General features: G+C 43.9%; 1 protein-coding gene across 7 annotated transcripts in view; it reads left to right on the forward strand.

The window, feature by feature from the left end:
* The window catches only part of MARK3 (microtubule affinity regulating kinase 3), a gene marked incomplete at both ends in the record, with an annotated part of 121,794 nt that overhangs the window by 39,891 nt on the left and 65,472 nt on the right, over positions 1–16,431 (forward strand). For all 7 annotated transcript variants that reach the window (XM_080708327.1, XM_080708326.1, XM_080708329.1 and 4 more), the window contains one exon: positions 15,991–16,039. In XM_080708327.1, the coding sequence (XP_080564453.1) occupies positions 15,991–16,039 (49 nt within the window). The remainder of the gene's footprint in view (positions 1–15,990; positions 16,040–16,431) is intronic.

Raw genomic sequence — 16,431 nt, forward strand, 5'->3', positions numbered from 1 at the left:
TTCATACTGGGGATGGAACCCAGGGACATTCTACCTCTGAGCTACACCCCTAGCCATATATATATATATATATATATATATATATATATGTATGTATTTTATTCTTTATTTTGAAACAGATTCTCACTTAGTTCCGGAGGGCCTCACTAAGTAGCTAAGGCTGTCTGCGAACCACGAACCATAATCCTCCCGTCACAGCCTCCCAAATGCTGGGATTACAAGTGTGTGTCACTAAGTCTGGCTCAAGTCCTACTACCCTGGTTGGTGGGGCCTTACTGGCCCCTCCCAGGGAGAACTAATTTTTAGAGATAACAAGCTTTCAGATGCAAAGCAGCCAGTTCAGACCCCCCTTTTTTTAAGTCACCTCCTCTATCTGGCTCTCACACTCTAGAAGGCTGTATTTCTGGGTCCTAATCACCCCAGGGCCAGGTGGCAGGCAGCTAGACAGCTTCTTTACCCCAGCATCACCTGGACGTATTCAGAGTAATCATTCCAACTTGGCCTACCTTGCCTTGGCTTTTCCACAGAAACCATAATAAAGACACTTGCACGCTCAGCCCTAGAGGCTGACCCAGCATGCACCCAGAGCAAGGCTTGATCCACAGTACCATCAAAAACAAAAAAACCCTTGCCTTCGGTTCCCCTCATGCCTTGTATTGTGCCCTACATGGTGTTGTAGGTCCCCTCCTCATGGGAACTGTAAGAAACTGTCTCCACAATAGGTGTTCTTTCCTGGTCTGTGGGCTTCAGGTGGAGAATAGAGGCATCCTTTTCAGTATTCCTGTAAGAAACATCTTTATCCTCCTGAACCAAGCCATATGAGTCTCTGATGCACGAGAAAGTAGCTGACTCTGGGTAAACCCATGTGATATGCAGTAAAATTCTACCCAGGCCTCAAGGGACTTCCATGAGTCCTTACGACATAAAAAGGAAAGGAAGGACCCTTGCAGACCACACTGCAGGGCTTGGCCAGGGGTTTTCAGTCAGGTGTCAATAGAGGACCATACAGAGCCATCTAAGGGGCACCAGCCACAGGCTACAGAGGTCCCCATTTAGTCGTCTTTTTTTGTGTGTATGGTACTAAAGGTTGAGCCCAAGGGCATTCTACCTCTGAGTTATGCCTTAGACCTTTTATTTTTTAGTTTGAAACAGGGTCTTGTTAAATTGCTGAGGCTCTCTTTGAACCTGTTATCCTCCTGTGTGAGCCTCAAGTACTGAGATTACAGGCATGTGCCACCATACCCAGCCCCCATTTTTTGCGGTACTGGGGCTGGAACCAAGGGGCATTGTACCTCCCAAGCTACACCTCAAGCCCTATTTTTTATTCTTTATTTTGAAACAGGGTCTCACTGAGTGGCAAAGAGCCTCAATAAGTAGCTGAGGCTGTCCGCCAACTGTGATCCTCTGGTCTCTGCCTCTCTAATGCTGGGATTACAAGTGTGCACTACCACACCTGGCTACCCCGCCTCGTTTTTGATTGTTCTGACTGTAAAACTTAGTTGTCACTACACTGTAATACAACCAGTTTAATCACGGCGATCTTTTTCTTAAACTGGAACCACCTAATTAAAACCAGGAACTAGAAGCCAGGCATGGTGACACACTCTTGTAATCTTAGTACTTGGTAGGCTGGGATAGGAGAATCACAATTTTGAGGACAGCCTCAGCAAGTGGTGAGACTTTCACCAATTTAGTGAGGCCGTTTCCAAAAAAGAAATAAAATCAGTCTGGGGGTATAACTTGGAGGTAGAATGCCTCTAGGTTCAAGTCTCAGTACCACAAAAAAATAAACCAGAAATTGACAACATTTTAATAAAATATTTGATTTTTATATGGGGAGGTACTGGGGTTTGATCAGAGTGTCATTCTCCCTCTGAGATACCCCCATACCTGTTTTATTTATTTTTTTTTAAACTAAGTTGCCTAGGGCCAGGCTCAGTTGCTGAGGCTGGTCTTGCACCTGTATCCTCCTATCTCAGTCTAGAACTGGAATTATAGTGATGCACTACTGCACCTGACAAAATATTTTATTTTTATTTATTTATTTACTTTTATGAGGTACTGGGGGTGGAACCCAGGGACATTTTACCTCCAAGCTATACCCCAGTCCTGTACTGTAGTATGTATGTATGTATGTATGTATTTATTTTTGCAGGTTTGGGGATGGAACCCAGGGGCATTTGACCTTCGAGCTATACCCCCAACCCTTTTTTTTATTATTTTGAAACAGGGTCTCACTGAGTTGCAGAGGGCCTCACTAAGTAGCTGAGGCTGTCTGTGAACCGCGATCCTCCCGTCTCAGCCTGCCAAATGCTGGGATTACAAGTGTGCGCCACCACACCTGGCTAGTCTTTATATTTTTTGAAATAGGGTCTCACTGAGTTGCGAAGAGCCTCGCTAAGTAGCTGAGGCTGTCCATGAACCACGATCCCCCGGTCTCTGCCTTCCGAATGCTGGACTTACAAGCACCACCATGTTCGGCCTATATTATTATTATTATTATTATTATTATTATTATTATTATTATTATTATTATTTTGCGGTACTGGGATGGAACCCAGGGCCATTCTACCTCCGCACTACAACCCTAGCCCTATTTTTTATTCTTTATTTTGAAACAGGATTCCAGTGAGCCTCACTAAATAGTAGCTGAGGCTGTCCTTGAACTGTGATCCTTCGTCTCAGCCCCTCAAATGCTGGGATTACAAGTGTGTGCCACCACGCCCGGCTTCAATATTTTATTTTATTATTTTTTTTATTTTTTGTGGTACTGGGGGTGGAACCCAGAGGCTTTTTACCTCCAGGCTATACTCACAGCCCTATTTTATGTTTTATTTGGAAACAGGGTCTCACTAAGTTGCTGAGAGCCGCACTAAACAGCTGAGGCTGGCTTTGAACCTGCGTGATCCTCCTGTCTCAGCCTCCCAAGTGCAGGGATTACAAGTGTGCACCACCATGCCCGGCTTAATATTTAACTTTTTTATTATTATTATTATTTCTTTTTGATGGTACTGGGGTTCCTGGAAGCCCTTCTACCTCCGGGCTACACTCCCAGACCTATTTTTGCATTTTTATTTGGAAACAGAGTCTCCTAAGCCAGCGCGCGCGGCTGGCTTCGAACCTGCGCGATCCTCCTTGTCTCTGCCTCCCAAGCGCGGGGATTACAAGTGTGCGCCACCATGCCCGGCTTAATATTTAGCTTTTAAAAAATGTTTTCATCGCTGGGTATGATGGTGCACGCTTGTAATACTTGTTTCAAAAATAAAGAAGAGCCAGGCGTGGTGGCGCATGCTTGTAATCCCCGCGCTTGGGAGGTTGAGACAGGAGGATCGCGCAGGTTCGAAGCCAGCCTTTCTGCCTTAAGAGACTCTGTTTCCAAATAAAAATATAAAATAGGTCTGGAAGTGTAGTCTGGAGGTAGAAGGGTTTCCAGAAGCCCCAGTACCACCAATAAATAAATACATAAATAAATAAGAAAATATCAGGCAGGAGGTATAACTCAAAGGTAGAATGCCTCTGGATTCAATCCCTAGCACCACATAAAATATAAAAAAAAATAATAAAAATCAGGATGGCTGTTTTATTGGCTAGTTTTAAGTACATCCAGAGATGGCTTCTTCCTACAATGTTTTGTTTAGTGTTAAACAGCTTTGATATTAGATATTCTACCACCACCCCACACTCCACTTTAGACCAATGTCTGCCTTCTAGAAAATACTATATCAGTGTTCTCTTATTTTGCCGTATGGGATTATAGAGGCTAAATCTACTACTCCAAACATAGCTAGATTTTGAGGTTGCTATTTTGGGTTTTCTTGATTTTCCCTTCTCCAAAATAAATATTCTTAGTATTTTAGCCACCCACAGGCGTTGTCCTTGAAGTAGTCCTAGGGAAGCTCTACCACTGAGCTACGCGCCCCCCCCCCTTTTTAAACTTTATTTTTTGCTAGGAGGAATTTAACCCAGTAGCATTCTACCTCTCAGCTACGCCCCCAGCCCTGTTTTGAAAAAAAAAAATTTTTTTTTTGAAACAGCATCTCACTAAGTTGCTGAAACCAGCTGCAAACCTGCGATCCTCCTGTCTCAGCCTCCACGTGCAGGGATCACAAGCGCGCGCCACCACACGTGCTTGAACAGTGCAACTCAGGACAAAAAGGAAGCACGGTGACCTCCGCTAAGGTTTGTTTTGAGACAGGGTTGTGCTGAGTTGCGGAGATTCTCTCTAAGTTGCCCAAGCTGGCTTTGAAGTCGTGATCCTTCTGCCTTCGCCCCCAACTACCTGGGCTTACAGGCACACACCACTGTGCCCATCTTCAACCGCTATTCTTTTTTTTTGGATAGTAGATATTGAACACAGAGGCATTCTACCTCCAAGCTATACCTCCAAGTTTCACCCAAATAATAAATATTTCCAAATATTTATTTGGGAAAGAGCCTCACTGGGTTGCTGAGAGCCTTTCTAAATTGCTGAGGCTGGTCTTGAACCTGCAATTCTTCTATCTCAGCCTCCCAAGTATTTGAATTACAAGCATGTGTCACCATAACCGGCCGCTGTTCTTACTTAAATATACACTTAGTAAAAAATAAAACCCTGTGCCGGGCGTGGTGGCGCACGCTTGTAATCCCCGCATTTGGGAGGCGGAGACCGGAGGGTCAGCAGGTTCAAAGCCAGCCGCGCTGGCTTAAGAGACACTGTTTCCAAATAAAATATAAAATAGGTCTGGGAGTATAGCCTAGAGGTAGAAAGGTTCCATCCCCGGTACCACCAAAAAAAAAAAAAAAAAAGATCATTGAAGAAAAGGTGACTGTTAAGTATATGCAAAATGCACAGTAGATTTGCACATTTGTGTGTGAGTGTGAGGCTGGGGATTGAATCCAGAGACATTCTACCTCTGAGCTATATCCCCAGCTCAAGATTTTTATTTTGAAACAGGATCTCTCTAGGTTTAGAAAAGTATTATTACGCCGGGCGTGGTGGTGCACACTTGTTATCCCTGCGCTTGGGAGGCAGAGACAGGAGGATTGCGCAGGTTCGAAGCCAGCCGCGCGCGCTGGCTTAGGAGACCCTGTTTCCAAAATGAAAATGTAAAAAATAGGTCTGGGAGTGTAGCCCGGAGGTAGAAGGGCTTCCAGGAACCCCAGTACCACCAAAAAAAAAAAAAAAGAAAAAAAAAGAGAGAGAAAAGTATTATTACGTGCTGAGGCTGCCCTTGAACCTTCAATCCTCCTGTCTCAGCCTCCTAAATATTAGAATTACAAGCAGGAGCCACCACACCTAGCTTCCAGCTGTTTTTAGAAGCAGTATTGATTATATATGCCTTCCCAGCAGTGTTTTGTAGGGAAGTCCTATGCAAACCCAGCTTACTGGTTGTTTTTGATTTTTAAGCACCTCTGTTGTTGCTTAGAGCTCTGTAGCAGTAGTGGCCTTCTTGGCATCCCAGAGGATCTTAGTTGTGAGACAACTGGCGAACTCTCAAATTTTAAGACAGAGAAAACCACTTCGTATTCTTTTGATGTGTTCTTTAGTGTAATTACTTTTACTGCTTTCATTACTGGGGTTATTTAGGGCAGTTATTCAGCTTCCTTAAACCTTGCTGTGCACTAGAATCATTTGTGGAGTTAAAAAAGTACACTAGAGTCATTTGTGGAGTTGGGGAAAAAAAGGTGTGGTACAAACCTATAATCTTAGTACTTAGGACTCTGACAGAAGGATCATAGGTTCAAGATCATCCTCAGCAACTTAATGAGACTTAGCAAACTAGAAAGACCGTTTCAAAATTAAAAAAGAAAAATAAGCTAGAGAGTTCCGTGGCACATGCCTGTAGTTCCAGTAATTGGGAGGCTGAAACAGGAGAATTGCAAGTTCATGGCCAGCCGCAGCAATGTAGTAAAACCCTGTTTCAAGATAAAATAGGAGCCGGGGGAGGTAGTGCACGCTTGTAATCCCTGCACTTGGGAGGCTGAGACAGGAGGATCGCACAGGTTCGAAGCCAGCCTCAGCTACCTAGTGAGGCTCTCAGCAACTGAGTGAGACCCTGTTTCCAAATAAAATGTAAAATAGGTCTGGGAGTATAGCCCGGAGGTAGAAAGCCCCTGGGTTCTAACCCCAGTACCACACATCAAATAAATAAATAAATAAATAAATAAATAAATAAATAAATAAATAAATAAGGATGTAGCTTGAAGGTAGAATACTCCTGGGTTCAATTCCCAATATCTATCTATCGTGTGTACGCGCGTGCGCGCGCGCTCTCTCTCTCTCTCTCTCTCTCTCACACACACACACACACACACACACAGAGGCTGGTGTGTAGTTAAGAGATATAGTGCTCCTGGGTTTAATCCCTAGTTGCTACACTAGCAAGTTTTAATTTTTAAAATTTTTATTAAGGCCGGGAGTGGTGGGCACGCTTGTAATTCCTGCGCTTGGGAGACTGAGACAGGAGGATCACACAGGTTTGAAGCCAGCCTCAGCTACTTAGTGAGGCTCTCAGCAACTTAGACCCTGTTTCTAAATAAAGTATAAAATAGGTCTGGGGGTACAGCCCAGAGGTAGAAAAGCTCCTGGGTACCATCCCTAGTACCACCAAAAAAAATTTTTTTATTAAATGCTGATTGTATACGAAAGTATATTTTGAGTTTAGTATATAAATATGTACATTTGCATGTATATCAAATGAATATCAGCCAGGCTTGGTACAATTCCAGAACCTGGTAGGCTAAAGCAGGAGAATAGCAAGTTTGATATGACTAAACATGGCTTCTAGTTTCTTTTATTTTTTCTTTCTTTTTTTTTTTTGTGGTATTAGGGATGGAACCTAGGGGCATTCTACCTGTGAGCTACACCCCCACCCCTATTTTATTTTTTTATTCTTCACTTTGAAACAGGTCTCACTGAGTTGCAAAGGGCCTCACTAAGTAGCTGAGACTGGCCGCGAACTGTGATATTCTTGTCTCGGCCTGCTAAATGCTGGGATTACAAGCATGCACCACCACATCCAGCCTATTTTCCTTTCTAATAGTCTAATCTTTAGGCTTTTCCTGATCCATAATGCCTGACCTTACACTTGTTTGTTTGTATATATATTTATTTATTTTAGCAGTACTGGAGATGGAACCCAGGGGCATTCTACCGTTGAGCTATGCACCCAGCCCTCTTTTTTAGTCTTTATTTTGAAACAAGGTCTCACTGAGTAGCTGAGGCTGTTGCGAACCTAGATCTTCCTATCTCAGCCTCCCAGATCCTGGGATTACAAGCGTGGCCACCATGCCTGGTTCCCCCTTTTATAGTCTTTAAAGCAACAGGAAGCAGGTATGGTGGCACTTGCCTGGAATCCCAGCACTTGGGAGGCTGAAACAGGAGGATTGCAGGTTCAAAGCCAGCCTTAACAACTTAGCAGTATTTTCAACAACTTAGCAAGATTCTTTTTTCAGATAAAATAGGGCTAGGTATGTATCTTAGAGGTAGAATGCTCCTGGGTTAAAAATACCACGCACACTTGGAAGTTACGTGTTAAGAGAGAGTGATCCAGTTTCATCTTTTTCCATGTATAGTCACTTGTGAGTGTGTTGGTTTCCCTGCTGCTCTCCAGTGTGGAGTTTGCACACTTACACACAGACACACAGTGTCTCTCCCTCCTGTGTTTCCCTCTTTCCCACGTACGTGCACACATAATGTCTTTATCTCATTCACACACATCTTTTTATCAGAAGTGATTATTGTGGTTCAATTAACAATTACCATACGCCTCTACCATCTTGTGCCCTATTAAGATGTATGACTACAATGTACCAATAAAAAAGTAAAAATTAATGATTACCTCCCACCCAAGCTACACTCTAAGTCCAATTATATATTCTTTATTTTGAATTAGGGTCTCACTAAGTTGTGGAGGGCCTCACTAAGTATCTGAACCCTCCTGTCTCAGCCCCCCCGTACTAGGATTACAAGGGCCATTACAGCCACAGTGCCCGGCTGAATTTCCTTCTTATGCCATAATTTGCCCTTAAACCAGTGGTCTTTCTTCAGTGCATCATGTTCTTTGTTCATAAATACAGTGGTTGTTATCCTGTTTTCTCTCTTTTTTTTGGTGGTACTGGGGCTCCTGGAAGCCCTTCTACCTCTGGGCTACACTCCCAGACCTATTTTTTTATGTCTTTATTTGGAAACAGGGTCTCTCAAGCCAGCATGGCCGGTTTTGAACCTGCCCGAGCCTCCCTCTCCGCCTCCCAACCGCGGGGATTACAAGTGTGCACCACCACGTGCGGCTCTTCTCATTTTTAAATCTTTGGAACCACCAAATGTCATTTGTTGTGGTTATTTTTTAGTAGTCTTGTTTCCCCTTCCAGTTTTCTTTTTTTCCCTTTGGCTTTTGTTTCAACTTCTGCTCAAATATCTGATGACTCTTGGTCATCCAAGAGCGAGACACCAGAGATTCGGAGTATGCAATGTATACACAGGGTTGGTCCACAGGTAACTGGGCAGAGGGTAAGGAGTCGCCCTGGAGGACACGTAAGCTTCCGTATGGTGTCTGTGGACACCTTCATTTAAGCTGGTTTTTCCCGGATCAGACTCTTTCAGTTTCCTTTTTTTTTTTTTTTTGGTACTGGGGTTCCTGGAAACCCTTTTACCTCTTGGCTACACACTCCCAGACCTATTTTATACTTTTATTTTGGAAACAGGGTCTCTTAAGGCAGCGCAGCTGGTTTCAAACCTGCATGATCCTCCTGTCTCCGCCTCCCAAGCACAGGAATTACAAGCTGCGCCACCACGCCCGGCTCAGTCTCCTTTTTAAGGACAACATGAAAGGGGCTTAGTTTTCTGGGAGGCAAGCGGAGATAAGGGGGCAGGGAGAAGTGCCTCATTCGTGCGTTCGTATTTCAGGATGGGGGTCCCTAAGCCTAGATGTTGTAATCCAGTCTCTTTTTAGAAAATAAACTGCCAGCTTCACAGGACAGAGAAGGGGAAAGCACCTTGTGTGGCAGGCTGCAGGAGGCAGTTTGCTTAAGCAAGAAATGGGTATCGGCTTCAATTGCTCTTTCTCCCTAATTTTCTGAGTGTTCCCTTAAATATCTCTTTCCTTTCATCCAAAGCTACTAAGAGGTATTCATTCATCTCAGGTCTCCAGTATGGCTCTTTGCTTCCAAAGAAGTTGTTCATCGCTGTTATCTCCTGCCATTATTTCTCACACCTGTCATTCAGCTGCCACAAAAATCATGGGCTCTGTGTCCCAAACTGTGGGTACCTGATAAGGGAACCTTATCAGTTCATCATCTGTTTTGTAACTCCTACCCCATGCCCTCTTTTACATACCATTTAATTTTCATATTATTGGTAAAATTGTCTTTCTCCAAAAAATGATACTTACGCATCCAAAGTTCTGCCTGTGGGGGGCATGTTTCTTTACTTCTCTGATGCTATAGGTTTCAGTTCCTGGATGTTCCATCACCAGGATTCTATTATCTGCCTTCAGAGGTGTTTATTTCTGTTTATCACTTCTGTAGAGTATTTGAAAATGTGTCAAAGATACAGATTAGCCAGGTGTGGTGGCGCACGCTTGTAATCCCCGCTGGGGAGGCGGAGACAGGATTGTGCGGGTTCGAAGCCAGCCTTGCTGGCTTAGGAGACCCTGTTTTCAAATAAAAAATATACATAATGGGTCTGGGAGTGTAGCCCGGAGGTAGAAGGGTTTCCAGGAACCCCAGTACCACCAAAAAAAAAAAAAAAAGAGAGAGAGAGATTAATCTCTAAGGAGAGAATTCTTTCACAGTATATATTTCTTTGTTCTTTGATCCCCCCCACACTTATATCTCTTTAAGAATAAAACGAATAAAAAGGGAGGCTCGGCGTGGTGGTGCATGCTTGTAATCCCAGTGCTTGGGAGGCTGAGACAGGAGGATCTAACAGGTTCGAAGCCAGCCTCAGCTACTTAATGAGGGTCTCAGCAACTTAGTGAGACTCTGTTTCCAAATGAAGTATAAAATAGGTCTGGGAGTGTAGTCCATAGGTAGAAAAGCCCCTGGGTTCTATCCCCAGTACCACACACACACACACACACACACACACACACACACACAAAATGAAGACTTAAAAGGGAGCCGGGTGTGGTGGTGCATGCTTATAATCCCAGCATTTGATCTCTAAAACACAATGAACTTAAACATATTGAAGCCAAGCAAGGGAAGGAGGGATGGGGAAGGAATGGGGTGGGAATTGGGTAGGGGTTAAATCGGTGATATGTACATTTATGTACACACAAGTTTTTTACCCCAACATGATGTATGAATATAATGCACCAATAAAAAATTTAAAAAAAATCCCAGCGTTTGGGAGGCTGAGACAAGAGGATCATGGTTCAAGGACAGCCTCAGATACTTAGGCCTTTGCAACTCAGTGAGACCCTGTTTCCAAATAAAGAATAAAAAATAGGGCTGTGGTGTAGCTCCATCCTCAGTACCAAAGGGGGGGGATAAAAAGAATAAAAAGGGAATGTAGAGATAAAAAAGTTGGCTTAAGATAGTAGAAATAAGGGCCGGGCATCTTGATTCGCAGACAGCCTCAGCTACTTGGTGAGATCCTTTGCAACTCAGTGAGTGAGACCCTGTTTCAAAAAATAAAGAATAGCTGGGCGTGGTGGTGCACACTTGTAATTCCATTTCTTGGGAGGCTGAGACAGGATCCGGGTGCGCGATCAGCCTCAGCTCCTTAGTGAGGCCCTCTGCAGCTTAGTGAGACCCTGTTTCTAAATAAAGAATAAAATCGGCCTGGGGATGTACCTCAGAGGTAATGTGCCCCTGGGTTCAATCTTAAGTATCGCAAAAAAGAATAAAAAATAGAGCTGGGGTGTAGCTCGAAGGTAGAATACCCTTGGGTTTCATCCCCAGTATCACAATAGTAGAAGTAAGCCAGAATGTTGCACGCTTGTAATCCAATACTTGGGAGGCTGAAACAGGAGAATTGCAGGTTTTCAAATACCCCTGGCAACTTTGTAAGACTCTTTCCAAATAGAAAATAGGAGCTGGGTGTGGTTGTGCATACTTGTAATCCCAGCATTTGGGAGGTGGAGACAGGAGGATTCTGGGTTCGTGAAGAGACTCAGCTAGTGAGGCCCTTTCCAACTCAGTGAGACTCTATTTCAAAATAAAGAATAAAATATACAGCTGGAGGTGTAGTTTGGAGGTAGAATGCCCCCTGGGTTCAATCCCCACTACCACCAAAAAAAAAAGATAGTAGATAGAAGATGAACTTCTCTTATTTAAGCATTTCTTACAACAATAAAGCTTTAAACAAAAACATTATAGAGTCCTTACAGGAACTTCTTTTAAAGCTCAATTATTCCACTGGTAGGTCCACAAATTGTGAAATATCTGCATTTTATATTACTTGTATGCAAATTATAAAATTTTTTTTGGTATGATTGTGTAGCACTGAGGATTGAACCCAGAGGCATTCTACCTCGGAACTACGACCACAGTCCTTTTTGGCTTCTTGTTTTGAAACAGTCTCACCAGGTTACTGAAAGTAACACTGAGTTGTGGAGACTGTCCTAGAACCTGTGATCCTTCTGTCTCAGCTTCCCAAGTACTAGGGGCATATGCCACCAGTCCTGGCTGCAAATTATTAACTTTTTTTTTTTTTTTCCCAGTACTGAGGATGGAACTCAGGGACATTCTACCTCTGAGCTACACCCCCAGCGCTTTTTTTTTTTTTTTTTACTCTTTATTTTGAAACAAAGTCTCCCTAAGATGCAGAGGGCCTCACTGAGTAGCTGAGGCTGGCTGTGAAATTATTAACTTTTTTTTTTTTTTTTCCCAGTACTGAGGATGGAACTCAGGGACATTCTACCTCTGAGCTATACCCCCAGCGCTTTTTTTTTTTTAAACTCTTTATTTTGAAACAAAGTCTCCCTAAGATGCAGAGGGCCTCACTGAGTAGCTGAGGCTGGCTGTGAAATTAACTTTTTTTTTTTTTTTTTTTTTTTTTTGCAGTACTGGGGATGGAACTCAGGGACATTCTTCCTCTGAGCTATATCCTTTTTTTTTTACTCTTTATTTTGAAACAGAGTCTCCCTAAGATGCAAAGGGCCTGAGTAGCTGAGGCTGTCTGTGAAATTATTAACTTTTTTTTTTTTTGGTGGTGGTGGTACTGGGGGTGGAACCCAGAGGCTTTCTACCTCCGGGCTATACTCCCAGACCCATTTATATTTTATTTTGGAGACAGGGTCTCACTAAGTTGCCGAGAGCCTCACTAAGTAGCTGAGGCTGGCTTCGAACCTGTGCGATCCTCCTGTCTTCGCCTCCCAAACGCGGGGATTACAAGCGTGCGCCACCATGCCCTGCAAAATTATTAACTTTTAAAAAGTTTCTGAGCCGGGCATGGTGGCGCACGCTTGTAATCCTCATGCTCGGGAGGCAGAGACAGGAGGATCGCGCAGGTTCAAAGCCAGCTGCACTGGCTTAAGCGACCCTGTTTCCAAATATAAAAAAGTATAAAATAGGTCTGGGAGTGTAGCCCAGAGATAAAAGGGTTTCCAGGAACCCCAGTACCATCAAAAAATAATAATAGAAAAAATTTAAAAAGTTTCTGCGCTGGAGCTGTACCTGGCCTTTCTCAGTCTCTCTTCTGTGTGTTGGAGATGGCTGTGTCCCTGATGCGGTGGTGGGCTTTGGACTAGGTCACAGAGGCAAAGCATCTAGCTCTGTTGTAGACACAGGAGGCTCTGGCACGCATTAGCTCCTGCCCCTCCTTGCTGGTGTACATCTTGGCATGGGGTTCAACTCTTGCTGCCTGCAGCTTTCTGCCTATTACAGGCCTGGTGGAGATCAGTGTGTGCGTTGTTGTGGTGATGTTAGGACACTGCCCTTTCTGCCTTCAGGACGAAGCTTGCAGAAGTTGCCTCTTTGGCTACATTCACTTTTCCCTTGTGTTTTCACACAAAAATGGGTCATCACAATCTCTGTGACTGGGTTTTAGGGAGTGGCATAGCTGGTGGTTCTTAGCTGGTGGTCTCAGGAGCTTTTGCTCAGACTTGATTGGGCCAGCGAGTCTGGCCTGCATAGGGTGATCGCGTGGCCCTTGTGAGGACAGCAGGCCATCTCTGGCTGTGCGTGTGGCCTCACTGCCTTTGCTGTGGGCCTGTCTGCGGTGTGCCGGGGGTGTGCTCAGGCGGGTGACCGCAGTGCTGTCCAGGGCCTTGTCGGCCTCCAGTGGTGCTAGGGATTGAATCCAGGGCCTCGCATGTGATAAACATGTGCGCTACCACGAGCTACACTCCCAGCTCTTTTTTATTTTTAATTTTATTTGGATACAGAATCTGGTCAGATTGTTCAGGCTTGTCTTGAACTCCTGCTTTGGCCTCTCAAATAGCTGGAATTACAGGCATGCCCCACCATGCTTGGCAGCCCTGCCCCTCCCTCCCTCCCTCCCTCCCTCCCTCCCTCCCTCTTTCCTTCCCTCCCTCCTTCCTTCCCTTTCTCCCCTCTCTCCCTCCCTTCCTCCCTCCTTTCTTGTACTGAGGATTGAACCCAGAGATATTCTACCTTCAAGCTATCCCCTCCGGCCCTGTTTTATTTTTTATATGGAAACAATCTCACCGAGTTACTGAGGGCCTTGCTAAATTGCTGAGGTTGGCCTCAAACTTGAGATCCCTATATATCAGCCTCCCAAATCCTGGGATTACAAGCATGTACCACTATGCCTTGCAAAGTTCTGCCTTCTAAATGGGAGAATCACAAACATTTTTATTTATTCTTATTTATTTATTTTTGTGGTACTGGGTATTGAGCCGCACCCTCAGCGAACCTGCAATCTTCTTGTCTCAGATTATAATTCTTTTTTCTCAGATTATAAGCGTGTGAAATCCTTCTGTCTCCACCTTCCAAATACTGAGATTAAAAGCATGCACAAATACAGTTTTAAGCCACTACACCTGAGGTACATGTTGAAAAGTAAGATTCTATCACCCCTTTCCAGACAGAGTGCTAAGTAGGACCAAGGAGTATGCTCTCTGCTGCCCCAAGCACATTAATCACTGTAGTAATTCCCTACCTAGAAACACTGACACTCTGGCCAGGCACGTCACTCGGTCTCTTAAATGCCTGCGCTGGTCTCATCTCTCTCTCTCTCTTTTTTTTTTTGGTGGAACTGAGGATTGAACTCAGGGGCGTTCTGCCTCTGAGACAAAGGAGACTTAGATAGTTTGAGAGAATCTGCCTGATTTGAGGGATGAAAAGAAGAGATTCAGGAGAACTTAGTATGTCCTGGTAACTGGAAAGGGTCAGGGTCCATGGAACTGACATAGGAGGGATGGAGGCTGCGGTAGTGCGGGGCTGCCAGGCCGTCCATAGACGATGTAGTCCACCTTGGAGGTCTTCTAACTTAGCCTTTGTGGAAATGATTGGGAGATCCAAATTATAGCTACAAATTCAACTACAGTAGGTTATAAAATTGGATTTCCCTGTTAGCTTGATAGAAACTAAAGTAACCAAGTCTGAATGGTGGTGTCTTCTCATCTCAGGACACAAAATGGGAGGTGACTGTCATAGCAATAGGAGGTGTTTATGTTGGAGATACAAGCGCTTCTGTCTTTAAAATTGAGCCCATGTTTAGATAGGAAAGGCTGTTAGTTGTGTTCCTTGTCACTTGTAATTTCTGAGCTAGAATAGTATGTCAAATCTTTCCCTCAGCCGCCTGCCCTTTGCTGCTGAGAGCAGGACAAGCGCACGGGGAGTCCGCCAGCTTCTCCTTTTCTGAGGCTTTCCCAGCCCTTGCTTTGTGTCCTCTAATATTTTGACTGCTGTAATACCTTGGGAAGACTGGCTTCCAGCCATATTCTCCACAAAAAGATAGCAGGAGTTTGGAAGCAGGTTGCATAAGATGACCTCTGTAACTCTCTGGTTTCTGGATCCTCTTGACCCAGGCCATAATGGCACGCCCCTCCCCAGCACTTGGTCCCTTCTCTCACCCTGTGGAGTGGCAGGGCACTCTGCTGGTCCAGGTGGGGCAGTTTGTCCTAGGTCTTCTGGGGTCACTGTGCAGCTGGTGGTTTGTCAGCGGCTGAGCTCGGTCAGAACAGCAGGTCCCTCTTTATACACATGACCTTTCATCATCAGGAAAGCTGGACTGCTGCTTTACATTCAAACCGAGAAACAGTCCCTGGTGTCCAAGCATTTGATTCAGTCTCTGCTTGCTTCAGATTTGCTAATGTTGCATTGGTCAAAGCAAGTAATAAAGCCAAGTCTACTGTCAGGATGACAGAGGCGCTCCATGAAAGTGGGCACTGCGAGCATGGCTTGTGAGCATCATTTAATGTAGCAGCCTGCCATAGCCTCCATGCCAAGTTTACCCTTTCCTCCAGTGAGGCTCTCCCAAGTTGGTTTTGTCCAGAATTTTCTCGTAGAATCATTTGGAACCCTTGTATAGATATTGAATCAGACTAAATTATTATTATTATTATTATTTTTTTTTTTTTTTGGTGGTACTGGGGGTGGAATCCAGGGGCTTTCTACCTCTGGGCTATACTCCCAGACCTATTTTATATTTTTTATTTGGAAACAGGGTCTCACTAAGTTGCTGAGAGCCTCACTGAGTAGCTGAGGCTGGCTTCGAACCTGTGCGATCCTCCTGCCTCAGCCTCCCAAGTGCAGGGATGACAAGCGTGCGCCATCACGTCCAGCTTGTATCAGACTAAATTAGCCACAAACTCTCCTTGCCTAAGCATAATCTTATATTTTTTTAGATAGTAAAATAAAATTCAGAGTATGGAACTGGTCCTTGGGACCACTGTAGTTTTCCATAAATGGAAGCATTTGGGACGCTGGTAATATGTTATAAACCTACTTCAGAGTTATTTCTGACTTTCATGTTAATTTTAGCTATGGAATAGTGAACATTAGCAACAAGTCAGTTATCTAAGAATTTAAATTTACATTGCAACAGTGGAGTATAATAACTTTTTGAGGTGATTGTCTCTTTTTTTTTTTTTTTCCTAGCTCTTCCGAGAAGTAAGAATAATGAAGATTTTAAATCATCCAAACATAGGTACTTTTTGCTTTCTTAAGTACTTTTGGGTCTAAATGTGTTCTTGAAACTATGTAATAAGGTAACCGTGTGTTCCTGAAGTGAGAGGAGATTCTCCCTGTCCCCATCCAGGTATACTTTTAATATTATATATACATGTATATGAAAGTTGTTGACCATTTGTATCAGGTTATTTTCTTAAATTTTTATTTATGTATTTATCTTGTATTAGCTTTTTGAAATTCAGTAATTTCAAAGGTAATTTTGAATTTCAGTAGTTTTACAGGTTAAAAGCTTAGGTATCAATAATCATCTAACCTAAAGCAGTTGGTGCTTTGTTTTTTTTCCTGTGGTACTGAGGGTGGAACCCAGGGACTTTTCTACCTAAGTTGCTGAGGCTGGCTCCGAACCTG

The sequence above is a fragment of the Muscardinus avellanarius genome (assembly GCF_963383645.1).
Source record: "Muscardinus avellanarius genome assembly, chromosome: 12".
Lineage (NCBI taxonomy): Eukaryota > Metazoa > Chordata > Mammalia > Rodentia > Gliridae > Muscardinus > Muscardinus avellanarius.